This window comes from Hoplias malabaricus, chromosome 4, assembly GCF_029633855.1.
Source record: "Hoplias malabaricus isolate fHopMal1 chromosome 4, fHopMal1.hap1, whole genome shotgun sequence".
Classification (NCBI taxonomy): domain Eukaryota; kingdom Metazoa; phylum Chordata; class Actinopteri; order Characiformes; family Erythrinidae; genus Hoplias; species Hoplias malabaricus.
The window spans coordinates 32,730,873-32,748,714 of record NC_089803.1 but is presented as its reverse complement, the minus strand read 5'-3'; the positions used below and the strand labels follow the sequence as shown (position 1 = coordinate 32,748,714).

Here is a 17,842-nt window from a genome sequence, read left to right as displayed (position 1 = left end):
AATAACGCTGACCTAAAACGTACTTTTCAAGTGCCTTGCCTGAATTTCCATTTCGCATCACAAGATGGGGCTCTTTCAGTGTATTTTATAGAAGCCGCTGTGTGTCTGTCTGTTTTCCATATACAGTACTAGTCGTTGGTCTCACCGCCACGATACCGCTGTGTGTAAACCCCGTAAGAGTAAACGATAACGCAAGCCGCCCTACTGCAAATGATTGGAGATGTGGCTGAGAGGGTTTCCAGATCTATTCTGCAATTCTTGACTTACTTAAACAAGTTAAAAACACTTGGGGCAAGAGTGGGTTGAATCCATAAGAAAAGTATTGTTACTTGGGTAAAGAAAATGTTTTTTGTTAAAGTAACGGTAAACAAGAATATAAAATGCTTTCACCAGATTAACGTAAAATGACCCCACCCACACCGGTTTGGATGTTGTTCACAACGAAACAAATGAAAGACATGTTAAGACGTGCTGTGTACACCGCACAAGACTAAAGTCCCAGGTTTAGTTTCCCTCTTTTTTCCCCCCACTTACGAAACAGGAATTCAGGAATTCACACAGGAAACTGGATCTTATTGTTTTTGTTGCTCACTGGAGTGCGGCTGTATGTTTTTTCAAGTCAGAGGCCAGGTATGTTGCCCTCGTTACTTTTACAAGCTACAAAACCTATATGCTGCTATGTTTTTTTCAGACAACAGACTGATCAGATATTGATTTGATGGGTTAGTGTTATTTTTATTAAAAAATCAACACGAGCTAGCGTTGAAAATGCCCTTGCAATACTGAGTGAATCTCTGTATAACTTTATCATCTGAATTATGACAAAGCTAGCTACAAAATTTGAAGTTTCATGAAATTGAAACTTCAGATTAGTTAGAAATTTGATAAAATTAATTCTCCTATGTTCAGCTTTAATACATGGACCACTGAACATTATTTTCAATTTAATGCTGTGCCATAAACCTGTGATCTCAATCTTTATTATAATTTCTGAAGGGTTTTTTACCTGCATGCACTTATTGAAATGGTTTTCCAGTTCCTTGAAGATTTTCTCTGCAATTGATTCAGGCTGAACACAGGTTGTGGAGGTAAATATAAGCAACTTTATAATAATCCTTAATTCTCTCTTTACATGTAAATGTAATCATCATATGCAAGATGTTAGTTTATAAAAATATACAAAACAATGTTTTTGCTGATTGGAAACAAGTTACTCCATCCTCTCCGGGGTACAAACTTGGTTCAGTATTTTTCTGCAAATATTAGTACACACTTTCTATTTATTTACTAGGTTTAAAAAACACAAACAAAAAATATTATATTTAATGTTCCTAAAAGCCTCTCTTGTGTTTAATTGTCCCCAGTGTTAGTAATAAGGGTAACATTTGCAGAAGTTTAATTTTGTCTTATAAAAGATCTTGTGACATTTGAATGTGTATTCAGGTTTTGTTACTGCTTTCAATTAAGCAATATTTAGTTAGAGACAAAGAAAAATGCAAAACCAAATGTGTTTCAATTGTCCATAAAATTACATGAAAACGGACATCTGTGTGATATACATTATATTGTGAACACACTTTTAGATTTTGTTGCCTCTGTGTAACTGATTTGCTCATTTCTATCAACAACTCCTCAACATAAATATGTACATTTACCAGTAAGTCACACAACTCTCACTGTTGGAGATAACTTGTGTAGATGAGGTAAGCATTAAAATATTTTCATACATATTTTCCAATAATTAAAAAAATAAACTGCTTAATTTTCACAGACATTAATATAAAGATTTCATAACTTATTATTATAAGCTTACATTTTGTCTAATCACATAATTATCTAAATACGTACTTTTCAGATGTTTTTAGTTTTTACTTGAATCAACTGATGATTATCATTTAGCCTCTCAATAGTGTCCTTTAGGCTTTGTGATTCACAGATGGCCACCTTGATCATTTAATCAAAATCATATTTGTCCAAGATGATGTTGGAAACATGCCATGATTGTGGCAAGATCTTTGTTTGGCAAATTCTATCATATTTAATCCAATTGCCTTGCAAGGCCATAATGTAATTGTTTTTTCACAGGACTTTGAATGACAATGCATCATTTAGTACGTGCCACCACTTTATGGATGCTCATCTGTGCATTATCAGCAGTATATGGAGGAAAGATTTTGGTGTTTCCACTGGATGGAAGCCACTGGGTAAACATGAAAATCATTATTGAGAAACTTCATTCAAGAGGTCATGACCTGACAGTGATCCGAGCTTCTAACAGCTGGTATATTAAAGAGGAGTCTTCATACTACACTTCAATTTCCATTCCAAACGAAGGTGGCTTTAATGAGAACATATTTGATTCATTTGTCACACGGGTGTTGGAGATCCAGAGAAAAGGAAATTCGTTTTGGAGTCAGTTGTTTCTTCAGTTAGAAGTCATGTCCATAGCCAGTAACCTGCATAAAGATATGATACATTTAATGACAAAAATATTTGAAGATGAAGTCATGATGAAATCAATCGAGGATGCCAAGTATGATGTTGTCCTTTCAGACCCTGCTTCAGGAGGGGGTGCACTTTTAGCATACCGCTTTAATATTCCCCTAGTTTTCAATGTTCGATGGACCATCCATGGTGAGGGCCACTTTGCAATAGCGCCCTCCCCTCTCTCATATGTACCTATCCCTGGAGCAGAGTTAACTGATAAAATGACATTCTTTCAAAGGGTTAAGAATGTTTTGTGCTACACTTTCACCCTTTTCCAAGTGAAAATGTTTGTAGGTCCACATTACAATGCTTTCTGTCAGAAGTATTTTGGGCCTGATGTGGATTACTTCTCCCTCTTTCAGAATGCAGACATTTGGCTCATGAGAAATGATTTCACTTTTGAATTTCCACGACCCACATTGCCCAATGTCGTCTACATGGGTGGCTTCCAATGCAAACCCTCTAAACCACTTCCTAGTCAACTCGAAGAATTTGTCCAGAGCTCAGGGGAGCATGGAGTCATCATAATGTCTCTAGGGACCATCATCAGTCAGCTTCCACTAGATATCTCTGAAGAGATAGCAGCAGCCTTTGCACAGCTGCCTCAGAAAGTCATCTGGAGGTACACTGGACCTCGGCCTGCTGCTCTTGGCAACAACACATTGCTTGTGGACTGGATGCCGCAGAATGACCTTCTCGGACATCCCAAAACGAAAGTGTTTGTAGCCCATGGAGGGACCAATGGTGTTCAGGAGGCTATTTACCATGGCGTACCCCTTCTAGGTCTACCATTAATCTTTGATCAACCTGATAATCTCTCCAGGATGTGGAAAAAAGGAACTGCGAAGCTTGTGGACGTTGCCACTTTGGAAAGAAATGTGTTTTTGGAGGTCTTGAAAGAAGTGCTGCATAAACCATCTTACAGGGAGAACATACAGAGACTGTCTAAACTGCATCGAGATCAGCCCATGAAACCTCTGGATCGGGCAGTCTTCTGGATTGAATTTGTTATGAGACATGGGGGTGCTCCTCACTTGCGCACACAGTCTTTCAGGATGTCTTGGATTACCTACCACTCCGTGGATGTTCTGCTTACACTGCTGGGAGCTACACTGATTAGTTCTTGGCTAATCTTTTTGGTGATGAGATATCTTTGTTGTAGAATAGTGTTTCATAAGAAATTCAAACGTGAGTAACATTTGATTACTGTTCAGTGTTTTCAGGTTTTAACTACACTGTCATAATAGAAAGTACAGTAGAGGTACAAATAGTGTAAATATAACTTTAAAAACATACAACAGTGGTTTAAAAATCCAGCCTCTAAATGCACATTACATTCTCTTCTCCAGAAGAAGACAGGAATGTCTGTACTCTTTCATTACAGAACTGTGTAAACTAAAAGAACATAATATAAGCCCTGGTGATGAGGTGAGGTGTATAAAATGAACAGAATTTTAAAAACACACAAGTCTATCACCATGTCCAGTGCAAACTCTCCGGTGCCTCAACACTCCACAAACGCTCTAGTGCTTCACACTCCTGGATTTTCATTTCCAGCTCTAGCTCTTTTAGCTGAATAGCCAAGTGCTGATCCAACCCAAGACACATTTATGTGCAGCCAAAATTCTGAGCTGTTCATGGCATCCATGCCCCAAGCAGGGCCTAAACCAACACCTAGAAACCCCTTTCTTTTTCAGGTAAAGTACCCTTACTTAATTTTCCATTTTGAAGTTGAGCAAGGAATACTGAGGGGAAAATATCTGCTAAGAACAAAAAGCAAGATCAAAAGGCAAAACATCAAACTGAATCTCAAACTTTCTATAAGAAGCCAACTTTGTGTGAGTTAAAGTGTTCATTTTAAATATTGAAGCTTTTAATGTGTATAGGAAAATTTTAAAAAAGTGTCCTACTTAAGCCTCGTAGATGCAAACTCATGCATAAACTTTGCTCATGCATAATACATAAGCTCTGCCAATTGGAAGCTCAAAAACAAATATCACTGAATATTTGTATAACTGGAACATGCAATCCAGGTGGAAAACATCATTTAAGAAAATACACACCTTTAAATTGTAGAAGAAATGGAAACACGAGCAAGTGTTTCCAAATTCTTGGACAAATAGTTGTGTAGCAAAACTATAGAATCTTAGCTAGAAATGCAACAAATGATGCTCAGGAAAAAAAATCCTTTGTTTAAATGCTGAATGTATCCATCATTAGAATAGTGCATAGTCTGGTTGTGTTGTCAGTCCCTTTTAAGATATATATTTTTTTTTTAAACCTTTTTTCCAAAATGTTCAAATGTTTACCAGTAACTTCATTAATGTGCTCAAAGCTATTGCTCAATCAGGTCAAGAACAGAGGTCCTCTACCAGAAGTTAATATTCTTGGTACAACTCAAAGATACACATCTCTCTTGATCAATGTTCAGCCATGAAACTACTGTTTGTCCTGATTCTCTTTGGGTGAGGGGGTTGGGCAGCCTCAGATTTAACAGTCTCCACTGCATATTTAATTGCAACGCATATGTAACATGCTCTAAATACCTCATTAAATCCTTATTCCAAATTAAATTTTATTAATTAAACTGATGTTGCATTCTGGTGTATTGTTCCCTGTTTGTGTGTGTGTGTGTTATTGGACTTATTGTTTGTTTTTGTTTTTAAAGACGGAGTGGGAATTATGTTGATTACTAACCAAGTGATATAAAATACAAACGTTTAGTCCATGTTTTATGGACTAATTTATGTTCGGCAGATTATTTCTTTGTTGTAACGATGCTTCTTGGCCATAAATCTTATACCGTTGAAAAGCCTGTTAATTTCCCTTTTAAATGGTGCCACATTTGTAAGTAACATGTATTTATGAGGTGAGCAGTAGAGCTGAGAATGTGGGTTGCACCCATGAAATATTTGCCAGGTCCTCTCTGCCAGTGCCAAATAGCTTATTCTGCCATTGACTTCTTTGGTGGACTGGATGATTGAAATTTGAAGAAACAAGGCATATTGGTAATTTAACAATTTATTCATTTAACAAACTGGAGCCACACAGCCACAACAGCCTGGCACCTCCTCCTCATGTTGGTCACCAGCCTGGTCACTCACTGCTGTGGCATGGCATCCCATTCTTCAACCAGCATTTGTCACAAGTCAACCAACGTGGTGTTGGTCACTCTGGCACCAACAGCACACCCAATGGGGTTAAGGTCAGGAGCTGGCAGGCCAGTCCATCCTCTCCACTCCGAAATTCTGGAGGTAGTCTCTGATAAATCCCCCTCTGTGGGGGCGAGTGTTATCATCTTGGAGGATAGAGTTCAGTCACTGATTTTGGGGATATGGGCTTGCCATAATTTGTTTGCAGAATTCCATCTCGATATCTCTCTGCATTGAGATTGCCTCCAGTGATGACAAGCCTCATTTTTCCAGTGAGGGAGATGTGGCACCATTTAAAAGGGAAATTAACAGGTTTTTAACGGTATAAAATGTATTGCCAAGAAGCATTGTTACAACAAAGAAATAATCTACCAAATTTCCTTTTAACCACAGATAACATGAAATAGAGACTAGTTTAACACAGAGAAGGGAGTGAACAAAGTAGAGAGAAAAAAAGAGAAAAGTAAAAAGAATGAGATTTTTACCACTTGTCCTTCCACTGTCAGCAACCATCTTGCATTGGTCAAAAATTCCACTGTAATTATAATTCAAATGTGTCTTAAAATGTCATTCTGGAGTATTTTGACAAATCTTGCAATTATATATACATACCCAGAATAATCATCTGAGGACTCAGGCAGGTTAAGGGTTTCAACATCAGCAGCTGTGGCACTTGCCTAAATGATGAGAATATAAATTCTTTTAAGTCATCACATTTACTATTGCAGTTTTCAGTGACTTGTCAAATTAAAATCTACATGATATAACCTAGGTCTAATTTCAGTTATGCTAAAACTCTCATTGCTGTAAATATGAGCCTTAAATGCACTGCCCTACCATCTAATATCTGCTACACTTATAATTGATTTATGGTTGTTTTTGATTTAATGAACATTGAATCAGTGCCAAGTGGTTTACATTTATTCAACCATAGACTGTGGTTATTATCAAGCGCTGTGAATTTAACAAGATACAAAGTTAATCTAATAATATACTTAAAAATATCAGAAGCTGCAATTACACTACCCATAAAAAAGAGAATGCTACAAACTCTTATACAGGAGGCAAGGCGGGAACACACCCTGGAGGGAGTAATAAATTTTATACCACTGAAAAGCAGTATGCTGAGCATTAGAGTTGAGGATGTTGGTTGCACCCATGAAAATTTTGCCAAATCCACTCTGCCAAAGCCAATTACATTGTACAACCTATGTTTATAAGTAATTTCTTCAGTTTTATTTGTATAAGCTCCATATCTTAGTGCTGTTCAAATGAAAGTCAAATGTCCATAAGGCTTTCATGGGGTGTTCTGATTTTCACATGTATCCCCACTGTTCATTTTTCCACATTCTGTCATTTCACAGGGCCATTACAAAAAATTTCCACAGTAAAATTTCTTCATCTTCAGGATATCAATAATCTGTTATATTGTGTCTTTAGTGAGCCTTTCATGTTTCGGATAATATCCGCAGAAGGAAGCTAAAGGTAGTTTTTCCACGGTATTGAAGTCATGTTCGTATTTCGCCATCTAGCTGCGACAGAATGCAACTAGTGCAACATTTAAGGTGAAAGAGAACATCCAAATGAATCGATTGCTCATTCTTTGTATCCCGGATATTTATCCGAATTTTTTATAACTCGTATTTTGGTATCTGAATTTCGTCTACCGAATTTGAGCAATTTCAAAATACATTGTTTGAATTTGTTTTGAGCTTGATTTTTTTTTTATCTGAATTTATTAACCTTGAATAATAACAGTCAAAACGTGTTGTTGAAAATTCACGAGTTCTATTCAAGAGTAATTATATTCAGATGCATAATTTCAGTGCAAAAATCAGTGCTACAAATTCAAATGTGGTAATATTTAAAAGTCTCATGAGACAGATCTACCCTCTGACACATTGTAAAACTGTTAACAGCAAAGCATCAGCAGACAGAACAGTAGGCATACATATGGAAGTACCTCAGTGACAAAAGTTTTTGAAAAAAAAAACAGGTTGAATAAAAATAACTGAATAAATACTTACTGAATTACAAATGGCTTATATGTTTTATTTACGTGCAATTTAAACTGTTTGTATTTTCTAACAGTGAGAAGTTTGAGCTCTCTGCATACAAATCATGTCACCACTGTGGAGAAATTCAATTAAAATATAGTCAATAACCCATATTTATTTCCAAAGCATTGTTTAAAAAAACATTTATTCAGTGAATATTATTTCGGTCCCTTAATTTTACTTTAGGATTTCTGTCCAGGTGGTTATATTCAGATATAAAATTCATTTTGGAAAACTCACTTTTCTGGGCCCCAGAGGAAGAGTCAAGTGCTCAGCAGAGAGAATTATGTCAGAGATTGAAATGTGTGCAAAATGTAAATTAAAACAAAATGCAAAGATAGGGAAATTACTTAGAACCTATTTAATGTCAAATAGTACAAAGATTACATTATAAATTTTGAAATTGATAAAGTTTGTTCTTTAAAAATAAGGTCATTTGGTATTTGATGCCAGCAACATGTTCCAAAAAAGTTAGGACAGGGGTTTATCTCTGTGTTGCATCGTCTCTTATTTTAACCACTCTGTAAGCATCTGGGAACTGAGGAGACTAGTTGTGATAGTTCTGTTTTCCGATTCTTGCATGTTATAGGATTTCAGCTGCACATTTTTCATTTCATAATGCACCAGTTGTTTTCAGTGGGGATTGGATTAGTTTAGCTCCCAGACTATTTATTAAGCAGTCATGCTGTTGTAATGTATGCAGAATCTGGATTGGCCTTGTCTTACAAGGCTTTTCCCAGAAGTCAATACCTGGATGGCAGCATGCTGCTTCAAAACTTGTCATTCAACATTAACGTGCCTTCGCTGATGTGCTAGTCACCCATGCCATGTGCACTAATGCATCATCATACCATCATGGACACTGGTATTTGAACTGTTTATATCAAGTCTCTCCTCACCTGCCTCTCTAAGCTGAACTGTTACCTGTTAACATTTAAAAAATAAAGTGAAACATGTATAAGCCCCTATCCCAATACATCTTGCACCCTCGCTGCCCTTGTTTTTTGCGTGCCCACATAAACATGCATTAGGGTGTCCTAATTCTTTCATTTTCCTCAACGAGGGTGCTTACGAGTGCCCCCTATGTTCAGTTGATGCACTGCTCCTGTAAGTCCGGAACAGATGACATATTTGTGAAGAGAATTACCCATGTTCTACTACAAGCCTGTGACATTCCTCGCAGAAACATCAAAACCAATGTGGTTTGAGTCATGTTTTTAAAATGTTATGGGTAAAGTTCCCTTTAAATGTACTGATGTAAACGTATCACCAAGCTGTTCAGTTCATATTAATAATTTTATTTGAAACTTACTAGATGCAAGTTCCTTTATATTTTATCAATAGACGTAATAATTGATAAAATAACAGGACATTGCTGGTAACCCACAATTTATGCACAAATATTTACATTTCTAAAAGCTTGATCAATAAATGATGCTCTATATAATGGAGGTCACAGTCTGAACAAATGCATTTTTGGTGTTTTCTTCAGTAAATCTAGATATTTCATGTAAGGCTTTACAGAAAAGCTGTGGTGAACTCATCAGAAAAGCATTAACAGGTGTGTCCAGTGAGGATTATAGGGAAAGACAAGATCATATCGATTTGTAAAAAAGTAGAATGGTAAAAGCTTGTGGGTCACAGACTCCAAATAAAATAATTATTTATTTCAACAGCTTTTATTTAAGCGTTTAACAGAACACTGTAAAGTTTGGCTAGAGCCGCTGTGTCACATTTATGCTATACACACACACATACACACATACATACATATATATATATAGATAGATAGATAGATAGTGTGGGCAGCCATGGCCTTATGGTTATAGAATAGGGCTTAGGACTGAGAGGCCGTTGGTTTGATTCCCATGAGCGGAAGGAAAATTGGGGGCAGTGAGAGAGAAGGAACTATTATTTTTATGTATTATATGTAAACACCCAAAGGGTGTGAGTGTCTCATTCTGTTCTTAACACTCCGACCCCTTGAACACTTGAAACCTTGCGCCCTTTTCACTTACCCTTCAACACCCACATCAAATGTCGTAAAACCGCACACTTCCAGGAAGGCCTTAGGGCATGAATTGGGATGGGGGTAACAGTGAATTTTACAGAAGAAATTTTCCACCTGAATTTAATCATCTGAAATCCAGGAAAGTGAAATTATAAAACTGAAATTATATCCACTGAATAATAAAGGTAATTATTTTAACTGAATATAGGTTTGACAATGGTAGGCCGGTGCATGAGCAGTTGCAGCTAAACTGTCATACCAGCCACCCAATTTAATATTCCAATCTGGAACTAGAATCAAAGGTTTTGATTTGAAGACCTCTGACATAAATTAATTTTATTTAAAAATATAAACAACAGTGTACAAAAGTTAGATATCGCCATTTCATTAATTTTCATGTTTACAAGTAAAAACTATAATTAAATACGAGTTTGTTAGTTTTTTTCCGGATGTGAAGGGCTCTGATTTGTCATTCAATATGCATGTCAGTGGGGCTTTACCATCGTACAAGTTCTATCAAGTGATAATGCTGAAAACTTACGAGGCAGATGTTTAATACTGGTTCACATTCTCTTGGTTTCAGTGGCAGTGCCCTTAGAGTCGTGTCCTTCTTATGTCTGTAGTCTACAAGGTGGAAGGAGATGATATTTTAAGTGTACCAAATACAGAATAACACTTTCTCTCTGTTTACTGTAGATCATTGATGTTCACCTCAGATCTCTTCAAGACTGGAGCGGACATCTATATGCACATTTAAAACTTATATACAGCATTTTATAACAAAATTTTTTTTTCTGTGTATTTTTAAGACAAACAAACAACCAACATAAATTACATAACATTATATATATCTCCCCTCTGCTCTGTGTCAGTCTCTGTTAATAATAAATCCTTTATCCTTGCACTACATATGACACTTTGGATAGAAATAAATTTAAAATGTACTTTCAAATTAATTCCCAATGTTCAATCTGATTATTTCATTTCAGCATTTTAAGGGATTTTGCCCCTCCTTTTGCCACATGATTTAGGCCTTTATACATCTACTAATCTCCCTTTTCTGCATTCAAGTATCCATGACAGAGAGAGAGAGAGAGAGAGCGAGAAGTGGAAAAAAAAACCTACATTGTCATGGCTTTTGTGCAGTTTTACCCTCTCACTCTTGGTTAGATCCAATAGTACAGGTGCTGCTCATAAAACTAGAATATCATGAAAAAGTTGATTTATTTCAGTAATTCCATTCAAAAAAGTGAAACTTGTATATTATACTCATTCATTACACACAGACTGATATATTTCAAGTGTTTACTTCTTCCAGTTTGATGATTATAACTGGCAACTAATGAAAACCCCAAATTCACTTTTTTTGAATGGAATTAGTGAAATAAATCAACTTTTTCATGATATTCTAATTTTATGACCAGCACCTGTATACTTGTACACACTGTCTCTTTACCATATCTGTTTGCTTAAGACATGGACAGTATAGGCATCCATTTTCTTATATTGTCCTGTTGACTGAAGACTGCTTGGATGTGTAATTATATGAACAATATCTTAATCCACCTTAATAGAATTATAAACCTTCTAATTCTATGGCTGTACTACTAGTCATATTTCAACCTTAATACAGAACAATTGCCTATATCTATCTGCCTGGTTATTCGTCCTGCTGTGTTTTAATGGACACACATCACAACAGCTAACTTCCATGTTAAACCCTGCTCTCCCACAACTTCACAGCTGTTTCATTAATGATAAATATTGTAATGTTTGAAATATTTTTTTAAAGAGAGGAAAAAATTGTAAAACATATGTAGTTGAAACAGTGTGTGTGGAATGAACACAAATGAAAAATCTAAAAATAAAATGGAATGGTGCAATTGTTTTCATTGATTAAAGACACTGAAGAGGTGCTCACAGAACTGAGATTGGATTCATGGGATTGGATAATTGCCCTCGCAGTAATATTAGAATTGTTAGTGTTTACTGGTTAAGTTAACTACAGTTTGGATGAAATTTTTTTACCATAAAAAGAATAATACATATTTGCATTCTGTTTGTTTGTTTATTTATTTATTTGTAGATTACAAATCTGAATCTGTAAAATATTTGAATTTCAGTCAGGGATTTATGAAAATTAAAAGTAAAAGTGACTAGTGTCATTTTTTTTTTTAAAAGTGCATTAGAACTGCACTGCCCCTTCACCTAAATACCTTAGATCGCAGTACAGGATGTACTTTCATGTGAATGCAAGACAGATTAGGTTGTACAAAACACACCTGAGGAACAAACAAACAAGTAGAATATGAGAGTGGAGAAATAAGAGAACCAAGCAAATCAGGACAAATAATACACCCAGCAGCCAAATGAGAGAGGTTCCTACTCTGTGAAAGAATGCATGGGCAAATAATAAAAGAACCAAAGAATGAAATTTTTTGTCAAATTAAAACAATTTTGTTGTGGAAATCACTGCAGGGCAGCATGGTGGTGCAACAGGTGTTGTCGCAGTCACACAGCCCCGGTACTGTACGGTTTTTCCAAAAAATAATCTTTTTTGAATGATTTACATGCAAATTTGTTCTGCTTGCGCTTCATAAATGAGGCCCAATGTCATTTTTCTGGGAAAGCCAAGCTTATTCCAACAAGACAAGTCCATTCCACATTTTTAATTAATTACAACAAGCCTCCTTAGTAAATGTCTGAGAGCTAAACTGGTCAAGACTTATCACCCATTTATTTATTTATTTATTTATTTAAAATTAAAAATAGCCTAGCCAAAGCATCTTGAGTAGAATCACAGAACTGTAGTAAAGTATATCCTATAGCAATCCTGGAGCTTATGTTTATTTTCAAATTTTACATTTTTTTATATAGAATTAATACATGTAAGCACCATAGTAACAATAACATTGTTTAATTAAACAACCAAAACTTAGCAAAGTAAACGTAATTCTGTACCTGAGTACTTTTATCGTGTTTCTGTACTTTACTGAAGTATTTCCATTTTGGGCGATTTTTTACTTTAACTCCACTACATTTCAAAATCAAATATCTTACTTTTAAAGCCACCACATTATGAAAATCTACCGTTCCTTTCGGGTTATATGTGAATCAGTGGCGATTGCTCTAAGACTGCAAGGGAAGCTCATCCTCTTCTAAAATGTCAAAAAATAAGTGATCAAATATATACTGTTGTGTGTACATATCACTGAATAAATATACACTACAACGCGCTCAACTTTTGTTCAGAATCAGCTTCTTATCACTGGTAAAGACGCGGCTTTCCTCTCAATCATTCCTGCAGTTTCACAGTGATTTAAACAGTGTAGCGAAGCAGCGAAGTGCAGCGAAACGAGACGAGTCATTGGATAAATGCTGGGCTTTGTCCCGCCCATCGGACCCTCAGCGTCTCTGGGGGTCTACGGGGCAGTGGGCTGGCCTCGGCTGGCCCGGACGCTCAGCTTCTGCATGATGATTGGATGATTTGTCTGAGGCTGAATCCCTTTTAGATTGACAGCGAAATGAGCGAATCAGCGATCCTTTGGTGTAAAGATCCGTGGGAGCATTACATTTTCATTCTGTTCTGAGTTGAACCGGAGACTTTCTTTACTCCTCTTAGAGGCATTTTCTTTGTTAAAAATGACTAGTGACAAATCGAGCTTCTATTTCTGGTGGGTTTTTTGTAGCTGCTTGTGTTTGGAGACTGACTTCTATCTCTAATTTCTGACTTCTATCGCAGTTTCTGTCCAGCGGGTGCGGCTGAGCCCCTCCACCGTCACAAAGCACTCACAGGCGGACACACTTCACATGAGCCAAGGCCGTTTAAGCAGCCTAGCTCTGCTGGCCATTGAGAGGACACTAGTCAAGTCCCTGGAAAAGACGCCTTGTTGGTACGACAGGGTCACAGATCATTTTCTTGAAAAGGAACGGAGGGTAGAAATTACGTATAAATAAACCGACACATTTTATTATGTAGGCCAAAATTGAGCTTCCCCTCCTTGAATGACCAGCACCCGCCACTGGTGTGAATAAACCGTAACGTGTCTGAATAAATTTCCCAGCTTCACACAGCTCTCTGCGCTGCACACAGCGTTATTGTTGCTAGGAGACGAACGAGCACAGTCTCCGCGCTAAAACTAGTGAAAATGGTTTTCCGCCTAAAACCAATAATACCAAAGGCAATAAATTGTTGTGCTAATTTTAGACTATAAGTAATCCTTCACTTATTAGAACTGTTATGAATTGACAAAATTATTTGTAAACTTTAGTTTTTGGCTGTATTTGAGTTATCAGTAACTACCATTCATTCAGAAGATAAACTATTATTCAGAGAGATAAACAAGTCCAAAAGACAAAAACGAGTATCAGGCAAAAAGTCAGAAAACAAAACCATAGCCTGATTAAGAAAGAGGTCTCTCAAATTGCAGAAATAACTATAGGTCAGATACTGATAAAACTGGTGAATGTTTATAAAAAAATTAACAGGCACTGGTAATGATAATGTCTTTGCAGCACTTAGTGAACAGTTGTGTAGTTTATCACTTGTAAACGTGTTAGAATTTGTGTATATTTGAGAGTGTGTAACATATATTAAGATGTGTATATTTCCTCTCTGCTGAGCTTTGAAGAATGACCTTTGAACATTATGCTCAGTGGAACGCTGTGCCATAACCCCCTGATTTCGCTTAGATGTCTGCAGGACTTTTTACCTACATGCACTTATTGACACAGCTTTTTAGAGTGTAACCGCTTCCACTTTCTTGAATATTTTTTTCTCAGATTGTTTCAGGCAGACGTTCTGTACAGGTGGTGGAGTTTGTTTAGTAAGGTAAGTATAAGCAACTTTATAAACAATCCTTAATTCTTTCTCTCTCTCTCTCTCTCTCTCTCTCTCTCTCTTTCTCTCTCTCTCTCTCTCTCTCTCTCTCTCTCTCTTTCTCTCTCTCCCTCTCTCTTTTCTCTCTAAATGTAATCATCATGTGCAAGATGTGTATAAATACATACAATATAATTTTTTTGATTGTCTCACTGAAAATTGTCTCAAAGAAAAGTTACTGCGTCTGCAATTGTTAACACAGTATTTGTCTGTAAATATTAGCATACAATATTATTTATTTACTATGTTTAACAAACACACACACAAACACAGAAAAAAAGAAATAATACATAAATATGTGCAATAGAAGACTCATTTAATGTTCATTTTATAAACAGTAACTTTTGCCCTTCAAAGAGACTGTGTGTTCACTTTTACATTTAAATCAATAGTAACTTGGAATTTGACTGGGAGCACTTACACTTTTGTATTTGACAGTAGATGCAAAGTTGTGAATCATCTGAAAGTAATTTTTTTTAGTTCAAATGTCGTGAATCCCATTTAAACCTTAACTTTGCTATGAATTGTTAGATAAGGATCCTGTTACATTTGAACAGACATTAAGATAATTTTTTATTGCAGTTAATTAAACAGAAGACACTGAATGAAAGCTTAATTTAGTGTCAAGCATCCAAAACTACATGAAATGTGACATCAGTGAGCGTGTTTTCATGCAATTCATTATCCAATCATAATCAGATTTGTGTTTGGAATGCAAATCTTTGCCTATTTTAAATTTGATGCTGGCAACACATTCCAAAAAAGTTCACAGGGGGCAACAAAAGACTGGTAAATTTATATAATGCTAAGCACTGGCAACTGGTCATTGACATGATTGAGTTGAAGTGAGCATCTCAGAATATTTCCAGAAGTAAAAAATGATGGGGGGCTTAACCACTCTGTGAAAGACTGTGTACAGGGAAAGAGTGCAATAATTGAAGAATAACTTTTCAAAGTTTAATCTATCTATAATTATCTGCCTTATTCTGTAGTGGAAATCACTGTATCATCTCAGGACCAATTCCCAAATGTCTGTGAACACAGTTTTATAAACAGAAAAGCCATTGCCTTCTCTGGACCTAAGCTTATTTGAGATAGATTAAGGCAAAGTGGGAAAGTATCCTGTGGTCCAACAATTAAAAATTTTAAAATCATGGGTGTCATGTCCTCTGGGCTGTGCTGAGAAATAGTCTGTAATTATAGAACTACTAAGTGCTCCTATAGGGCGGCAGGTAGTGTCGCAGTCACACATTCGCATGTTCGATTACCGCTCTGGGTGACTGTCTGTGAGGAGTTTGGTGTGTTCTCCCCGTGTCCGTGTGGGTTTCCTCCGGGTGCTCCGGTTTCCTCCCACAGTCCAAAAACACACATTGGTAGGTGGATTGGCAACTCAAAAGTGTCCGTGTGTGTGAGTGAATGTGTGTGTGTGTCTGTGTTGCCCTGTGAAGGACTGGCGCCCCCTCCAGGGTGTATTCCCACCTTTTGACTGTGTCCAATGACTCCAGGTAGGCTCTGGGCCCACTGCGACCCTGAACTGGATAAGCGCTTACAGAGAATGAATGAATGAATAAGTGCTCCTATATGGGCAGTGAAGCTGAGAGAATGGACAGTAAGTGTAGAAACAAAGATGTGGTCATAATGTTATGACTGATTGGTAAACACTGTCCTACTTGCAATAAATAACTTTTTGTCATCTATCAAAATGTATATAGTATGTTTTATTTCTAAAACTGAAACTTTTCATTGTACCTGCAATTATTCCATTAAACTATAACCGGAAAAAGGCTTTGATAAATCAGCACTACTAAAAGATCTTTCAGAAGTCTTCATATAAATGAATACTTTTTATATTTTTGCCCAAACTCGAAAGTATCAAATTTTATTTTTACTTGCACATCATGTAAAATGCAAAATAGCAAATGTATAATATCAAGATGCCTGCATAAATGTTTATGTCACTTAACACGTCATGATATTTTGTTTCCCTGAGGATTGATAAAAAACTGACACATGAATAGCCTTTTTCATTTCACTGAAGAGGTTTTTTATTTTATCATTTCAATGAGTCCTGGCTCATTCCACTTTAACAGGACTCTCTTTAATGAAACACACAGTTTTTTAATTATATTAAAGTACTGATAATATACCAAACCATTTCAGATTATTGTAATTTATTGCTGTAACTTTGAAGTACAATCATAGTGTCCAATCTTGTTGTAGTCTGTAGCCTTTAGCCTATAGGCCTATGTATGGGACAAAGGCTTTGTTTTTTGCCATTGTATACTCCAGTTTCAAATTTTTACTCCAATAGTGCACATTTGCCAAATTATTCATTCATTCATTCAATATCTGTAACCGCTTATCCAGTTCAGGGTAGCGGTGGGTCCAGAGCCTACCTGAAATTATTGAGCGCAAGGTGGGAACACACCTGGGAGGGGGCGCCAGTCCTTCACAGGGCAACACAGACACACACACACATTCACTCACACACACGGACACGGACACTTTTGAGTTGCCAATCCACCTACTAACGTGTGTTTTTGGACTGTGGGAGGAAACCGGAGCACCCGGAGAAAACCCACGCAGACACAGGGAGAACACACCACACTCATCACAGACAGTCACCCGGAGCAGGGTTTGAACCCACAACCTCCAGGTCCCTGGAGCTGTGAGACTGTGACACTACCAGATGGCATGATTAAAGTTAAAAAAAATAAGCAAAAAAAAACCCCCACAACTATAAATAAATAAAATGAATCATTTATCATTTTATTAATAAAATTAATAAATTAATAATTTATATTATTAATAATTAATAAATAAACATTTCTCAACACAGGTTCTTAGTTAAGATATTACATAATAAACATGGTGTTCTCCCCGTGTCTGCGTGGGTTTCCTCGGGGTGCTCCGGTTTCCTCCCACAATCCAAAAACACATGTTGGTAGGGAGATTGGTGACTCAGAAGTGTCCGTAGTTGTGTGAGTGTGAGTGAATGTGTGAGTGTGTGTGTTGCTCTGTGAAGGACTGATGCCCCCTCCAGGGTGTGTTCCTGCCTTGCGCCCAGTGATTCTGGGTAGGCTCCGGATCCACTGCAACCCTGAACTGGGTAAGAGGTTACAGACAATGAATGAATGAATGAATGAATGAATGAATGAATGAATAAACACTGATATTTATCTTTCCATTTTTCTCTCATCATCTCCTACAAATGTATCTCCACCTGCTACATACTCGGTTTGTGCACTATACATCT

The 17,842-nt window shown here is 36.7% G+C and overlaps 1 protein-coding gene, 1 long non-coding RNA gene and 1 pseudogene across 5 annotated transcripts in view; 2 read left to right on the top strand and 1 right to left on the bottom strand.

Moving 5' to 3' along the window:
- The first annotated feature begins 490 nt into the window (after positions 1–490).
- On the top strand, positions 491–5,073 carry ugt5a1 (UDP glucuronosyltransferase 5 family, polypeptide A1). Of its 4 annotated transcripts, XM_066668091.1 has the most exons (4): positions 491–630; positions 1,037–1,088; positions 1,659–1,703; positions 2,086–5,073. In XM_066668091.1, the coding sequence occupies exon 4, from the start codon at positions 2,094–2,096 to the stop codon at positions 3,681–3,683; it is 1,590 nt and encodes a 529-aa protein (XP_066524188.1). In that variant the 5' UTR covers positions 491–630; positions 1,037–1,088; positions 1,659–1,703; positions 2,086–2,093; the 3' UTR covers positions 3,684–5,073. The 4 variants fall into 4 exon arrangements, with proteins under 4 accessions (XP_066524188.1, XP_066524186.1, XP_066524187.1 ...); XM_066668089.1 differs by lacking the exon at positions 1,659–1,703; XM_066668090.1 differs by lacking the exon at positions 1,659–1,703 and having other exon boundaries at positions 539–630; positions 997–1,088.
- LOC136694482 (UDP-glucuronosyltransferase 2A1 pseudogene) overlaps positions 491–17,842 on the top strand; it is a 19,549-nt pseudogene continuing 2,197 nt past the window's right edge.
- The window catches only part of LOC136694484 (uncharacterized), a 24,368-nt gene continuing 8,888 nt past the window's right edge, over positions 2,363–17,842 (bottom strand). Inside the window, exons 3-5 of the long non-coding RNA XR_010802210.1 lie at positions 10,249–10,331; positions 6,252–6,316; positions 2,363–2,456 (exon numbers count right to left, since the gene is read on the bottom strand). This is a non-coding gene — a long non-coding RNA (uncharacterized lncRNA). The remainder of the gene's footprint in view (positions 2,457–6,251; positions 6,317–10,248; positions 10,332–17,842) is intronic.

Bases quoted from the DNA above. Each gene is read 5' to 3' on its own strand.
- ugt5a1 (XM_066668089.1), top strand. From the start codon at position 2,094: ATGACAATGCATCATTTAGTACGTGCCACCACTTTATGGATGCTCATC.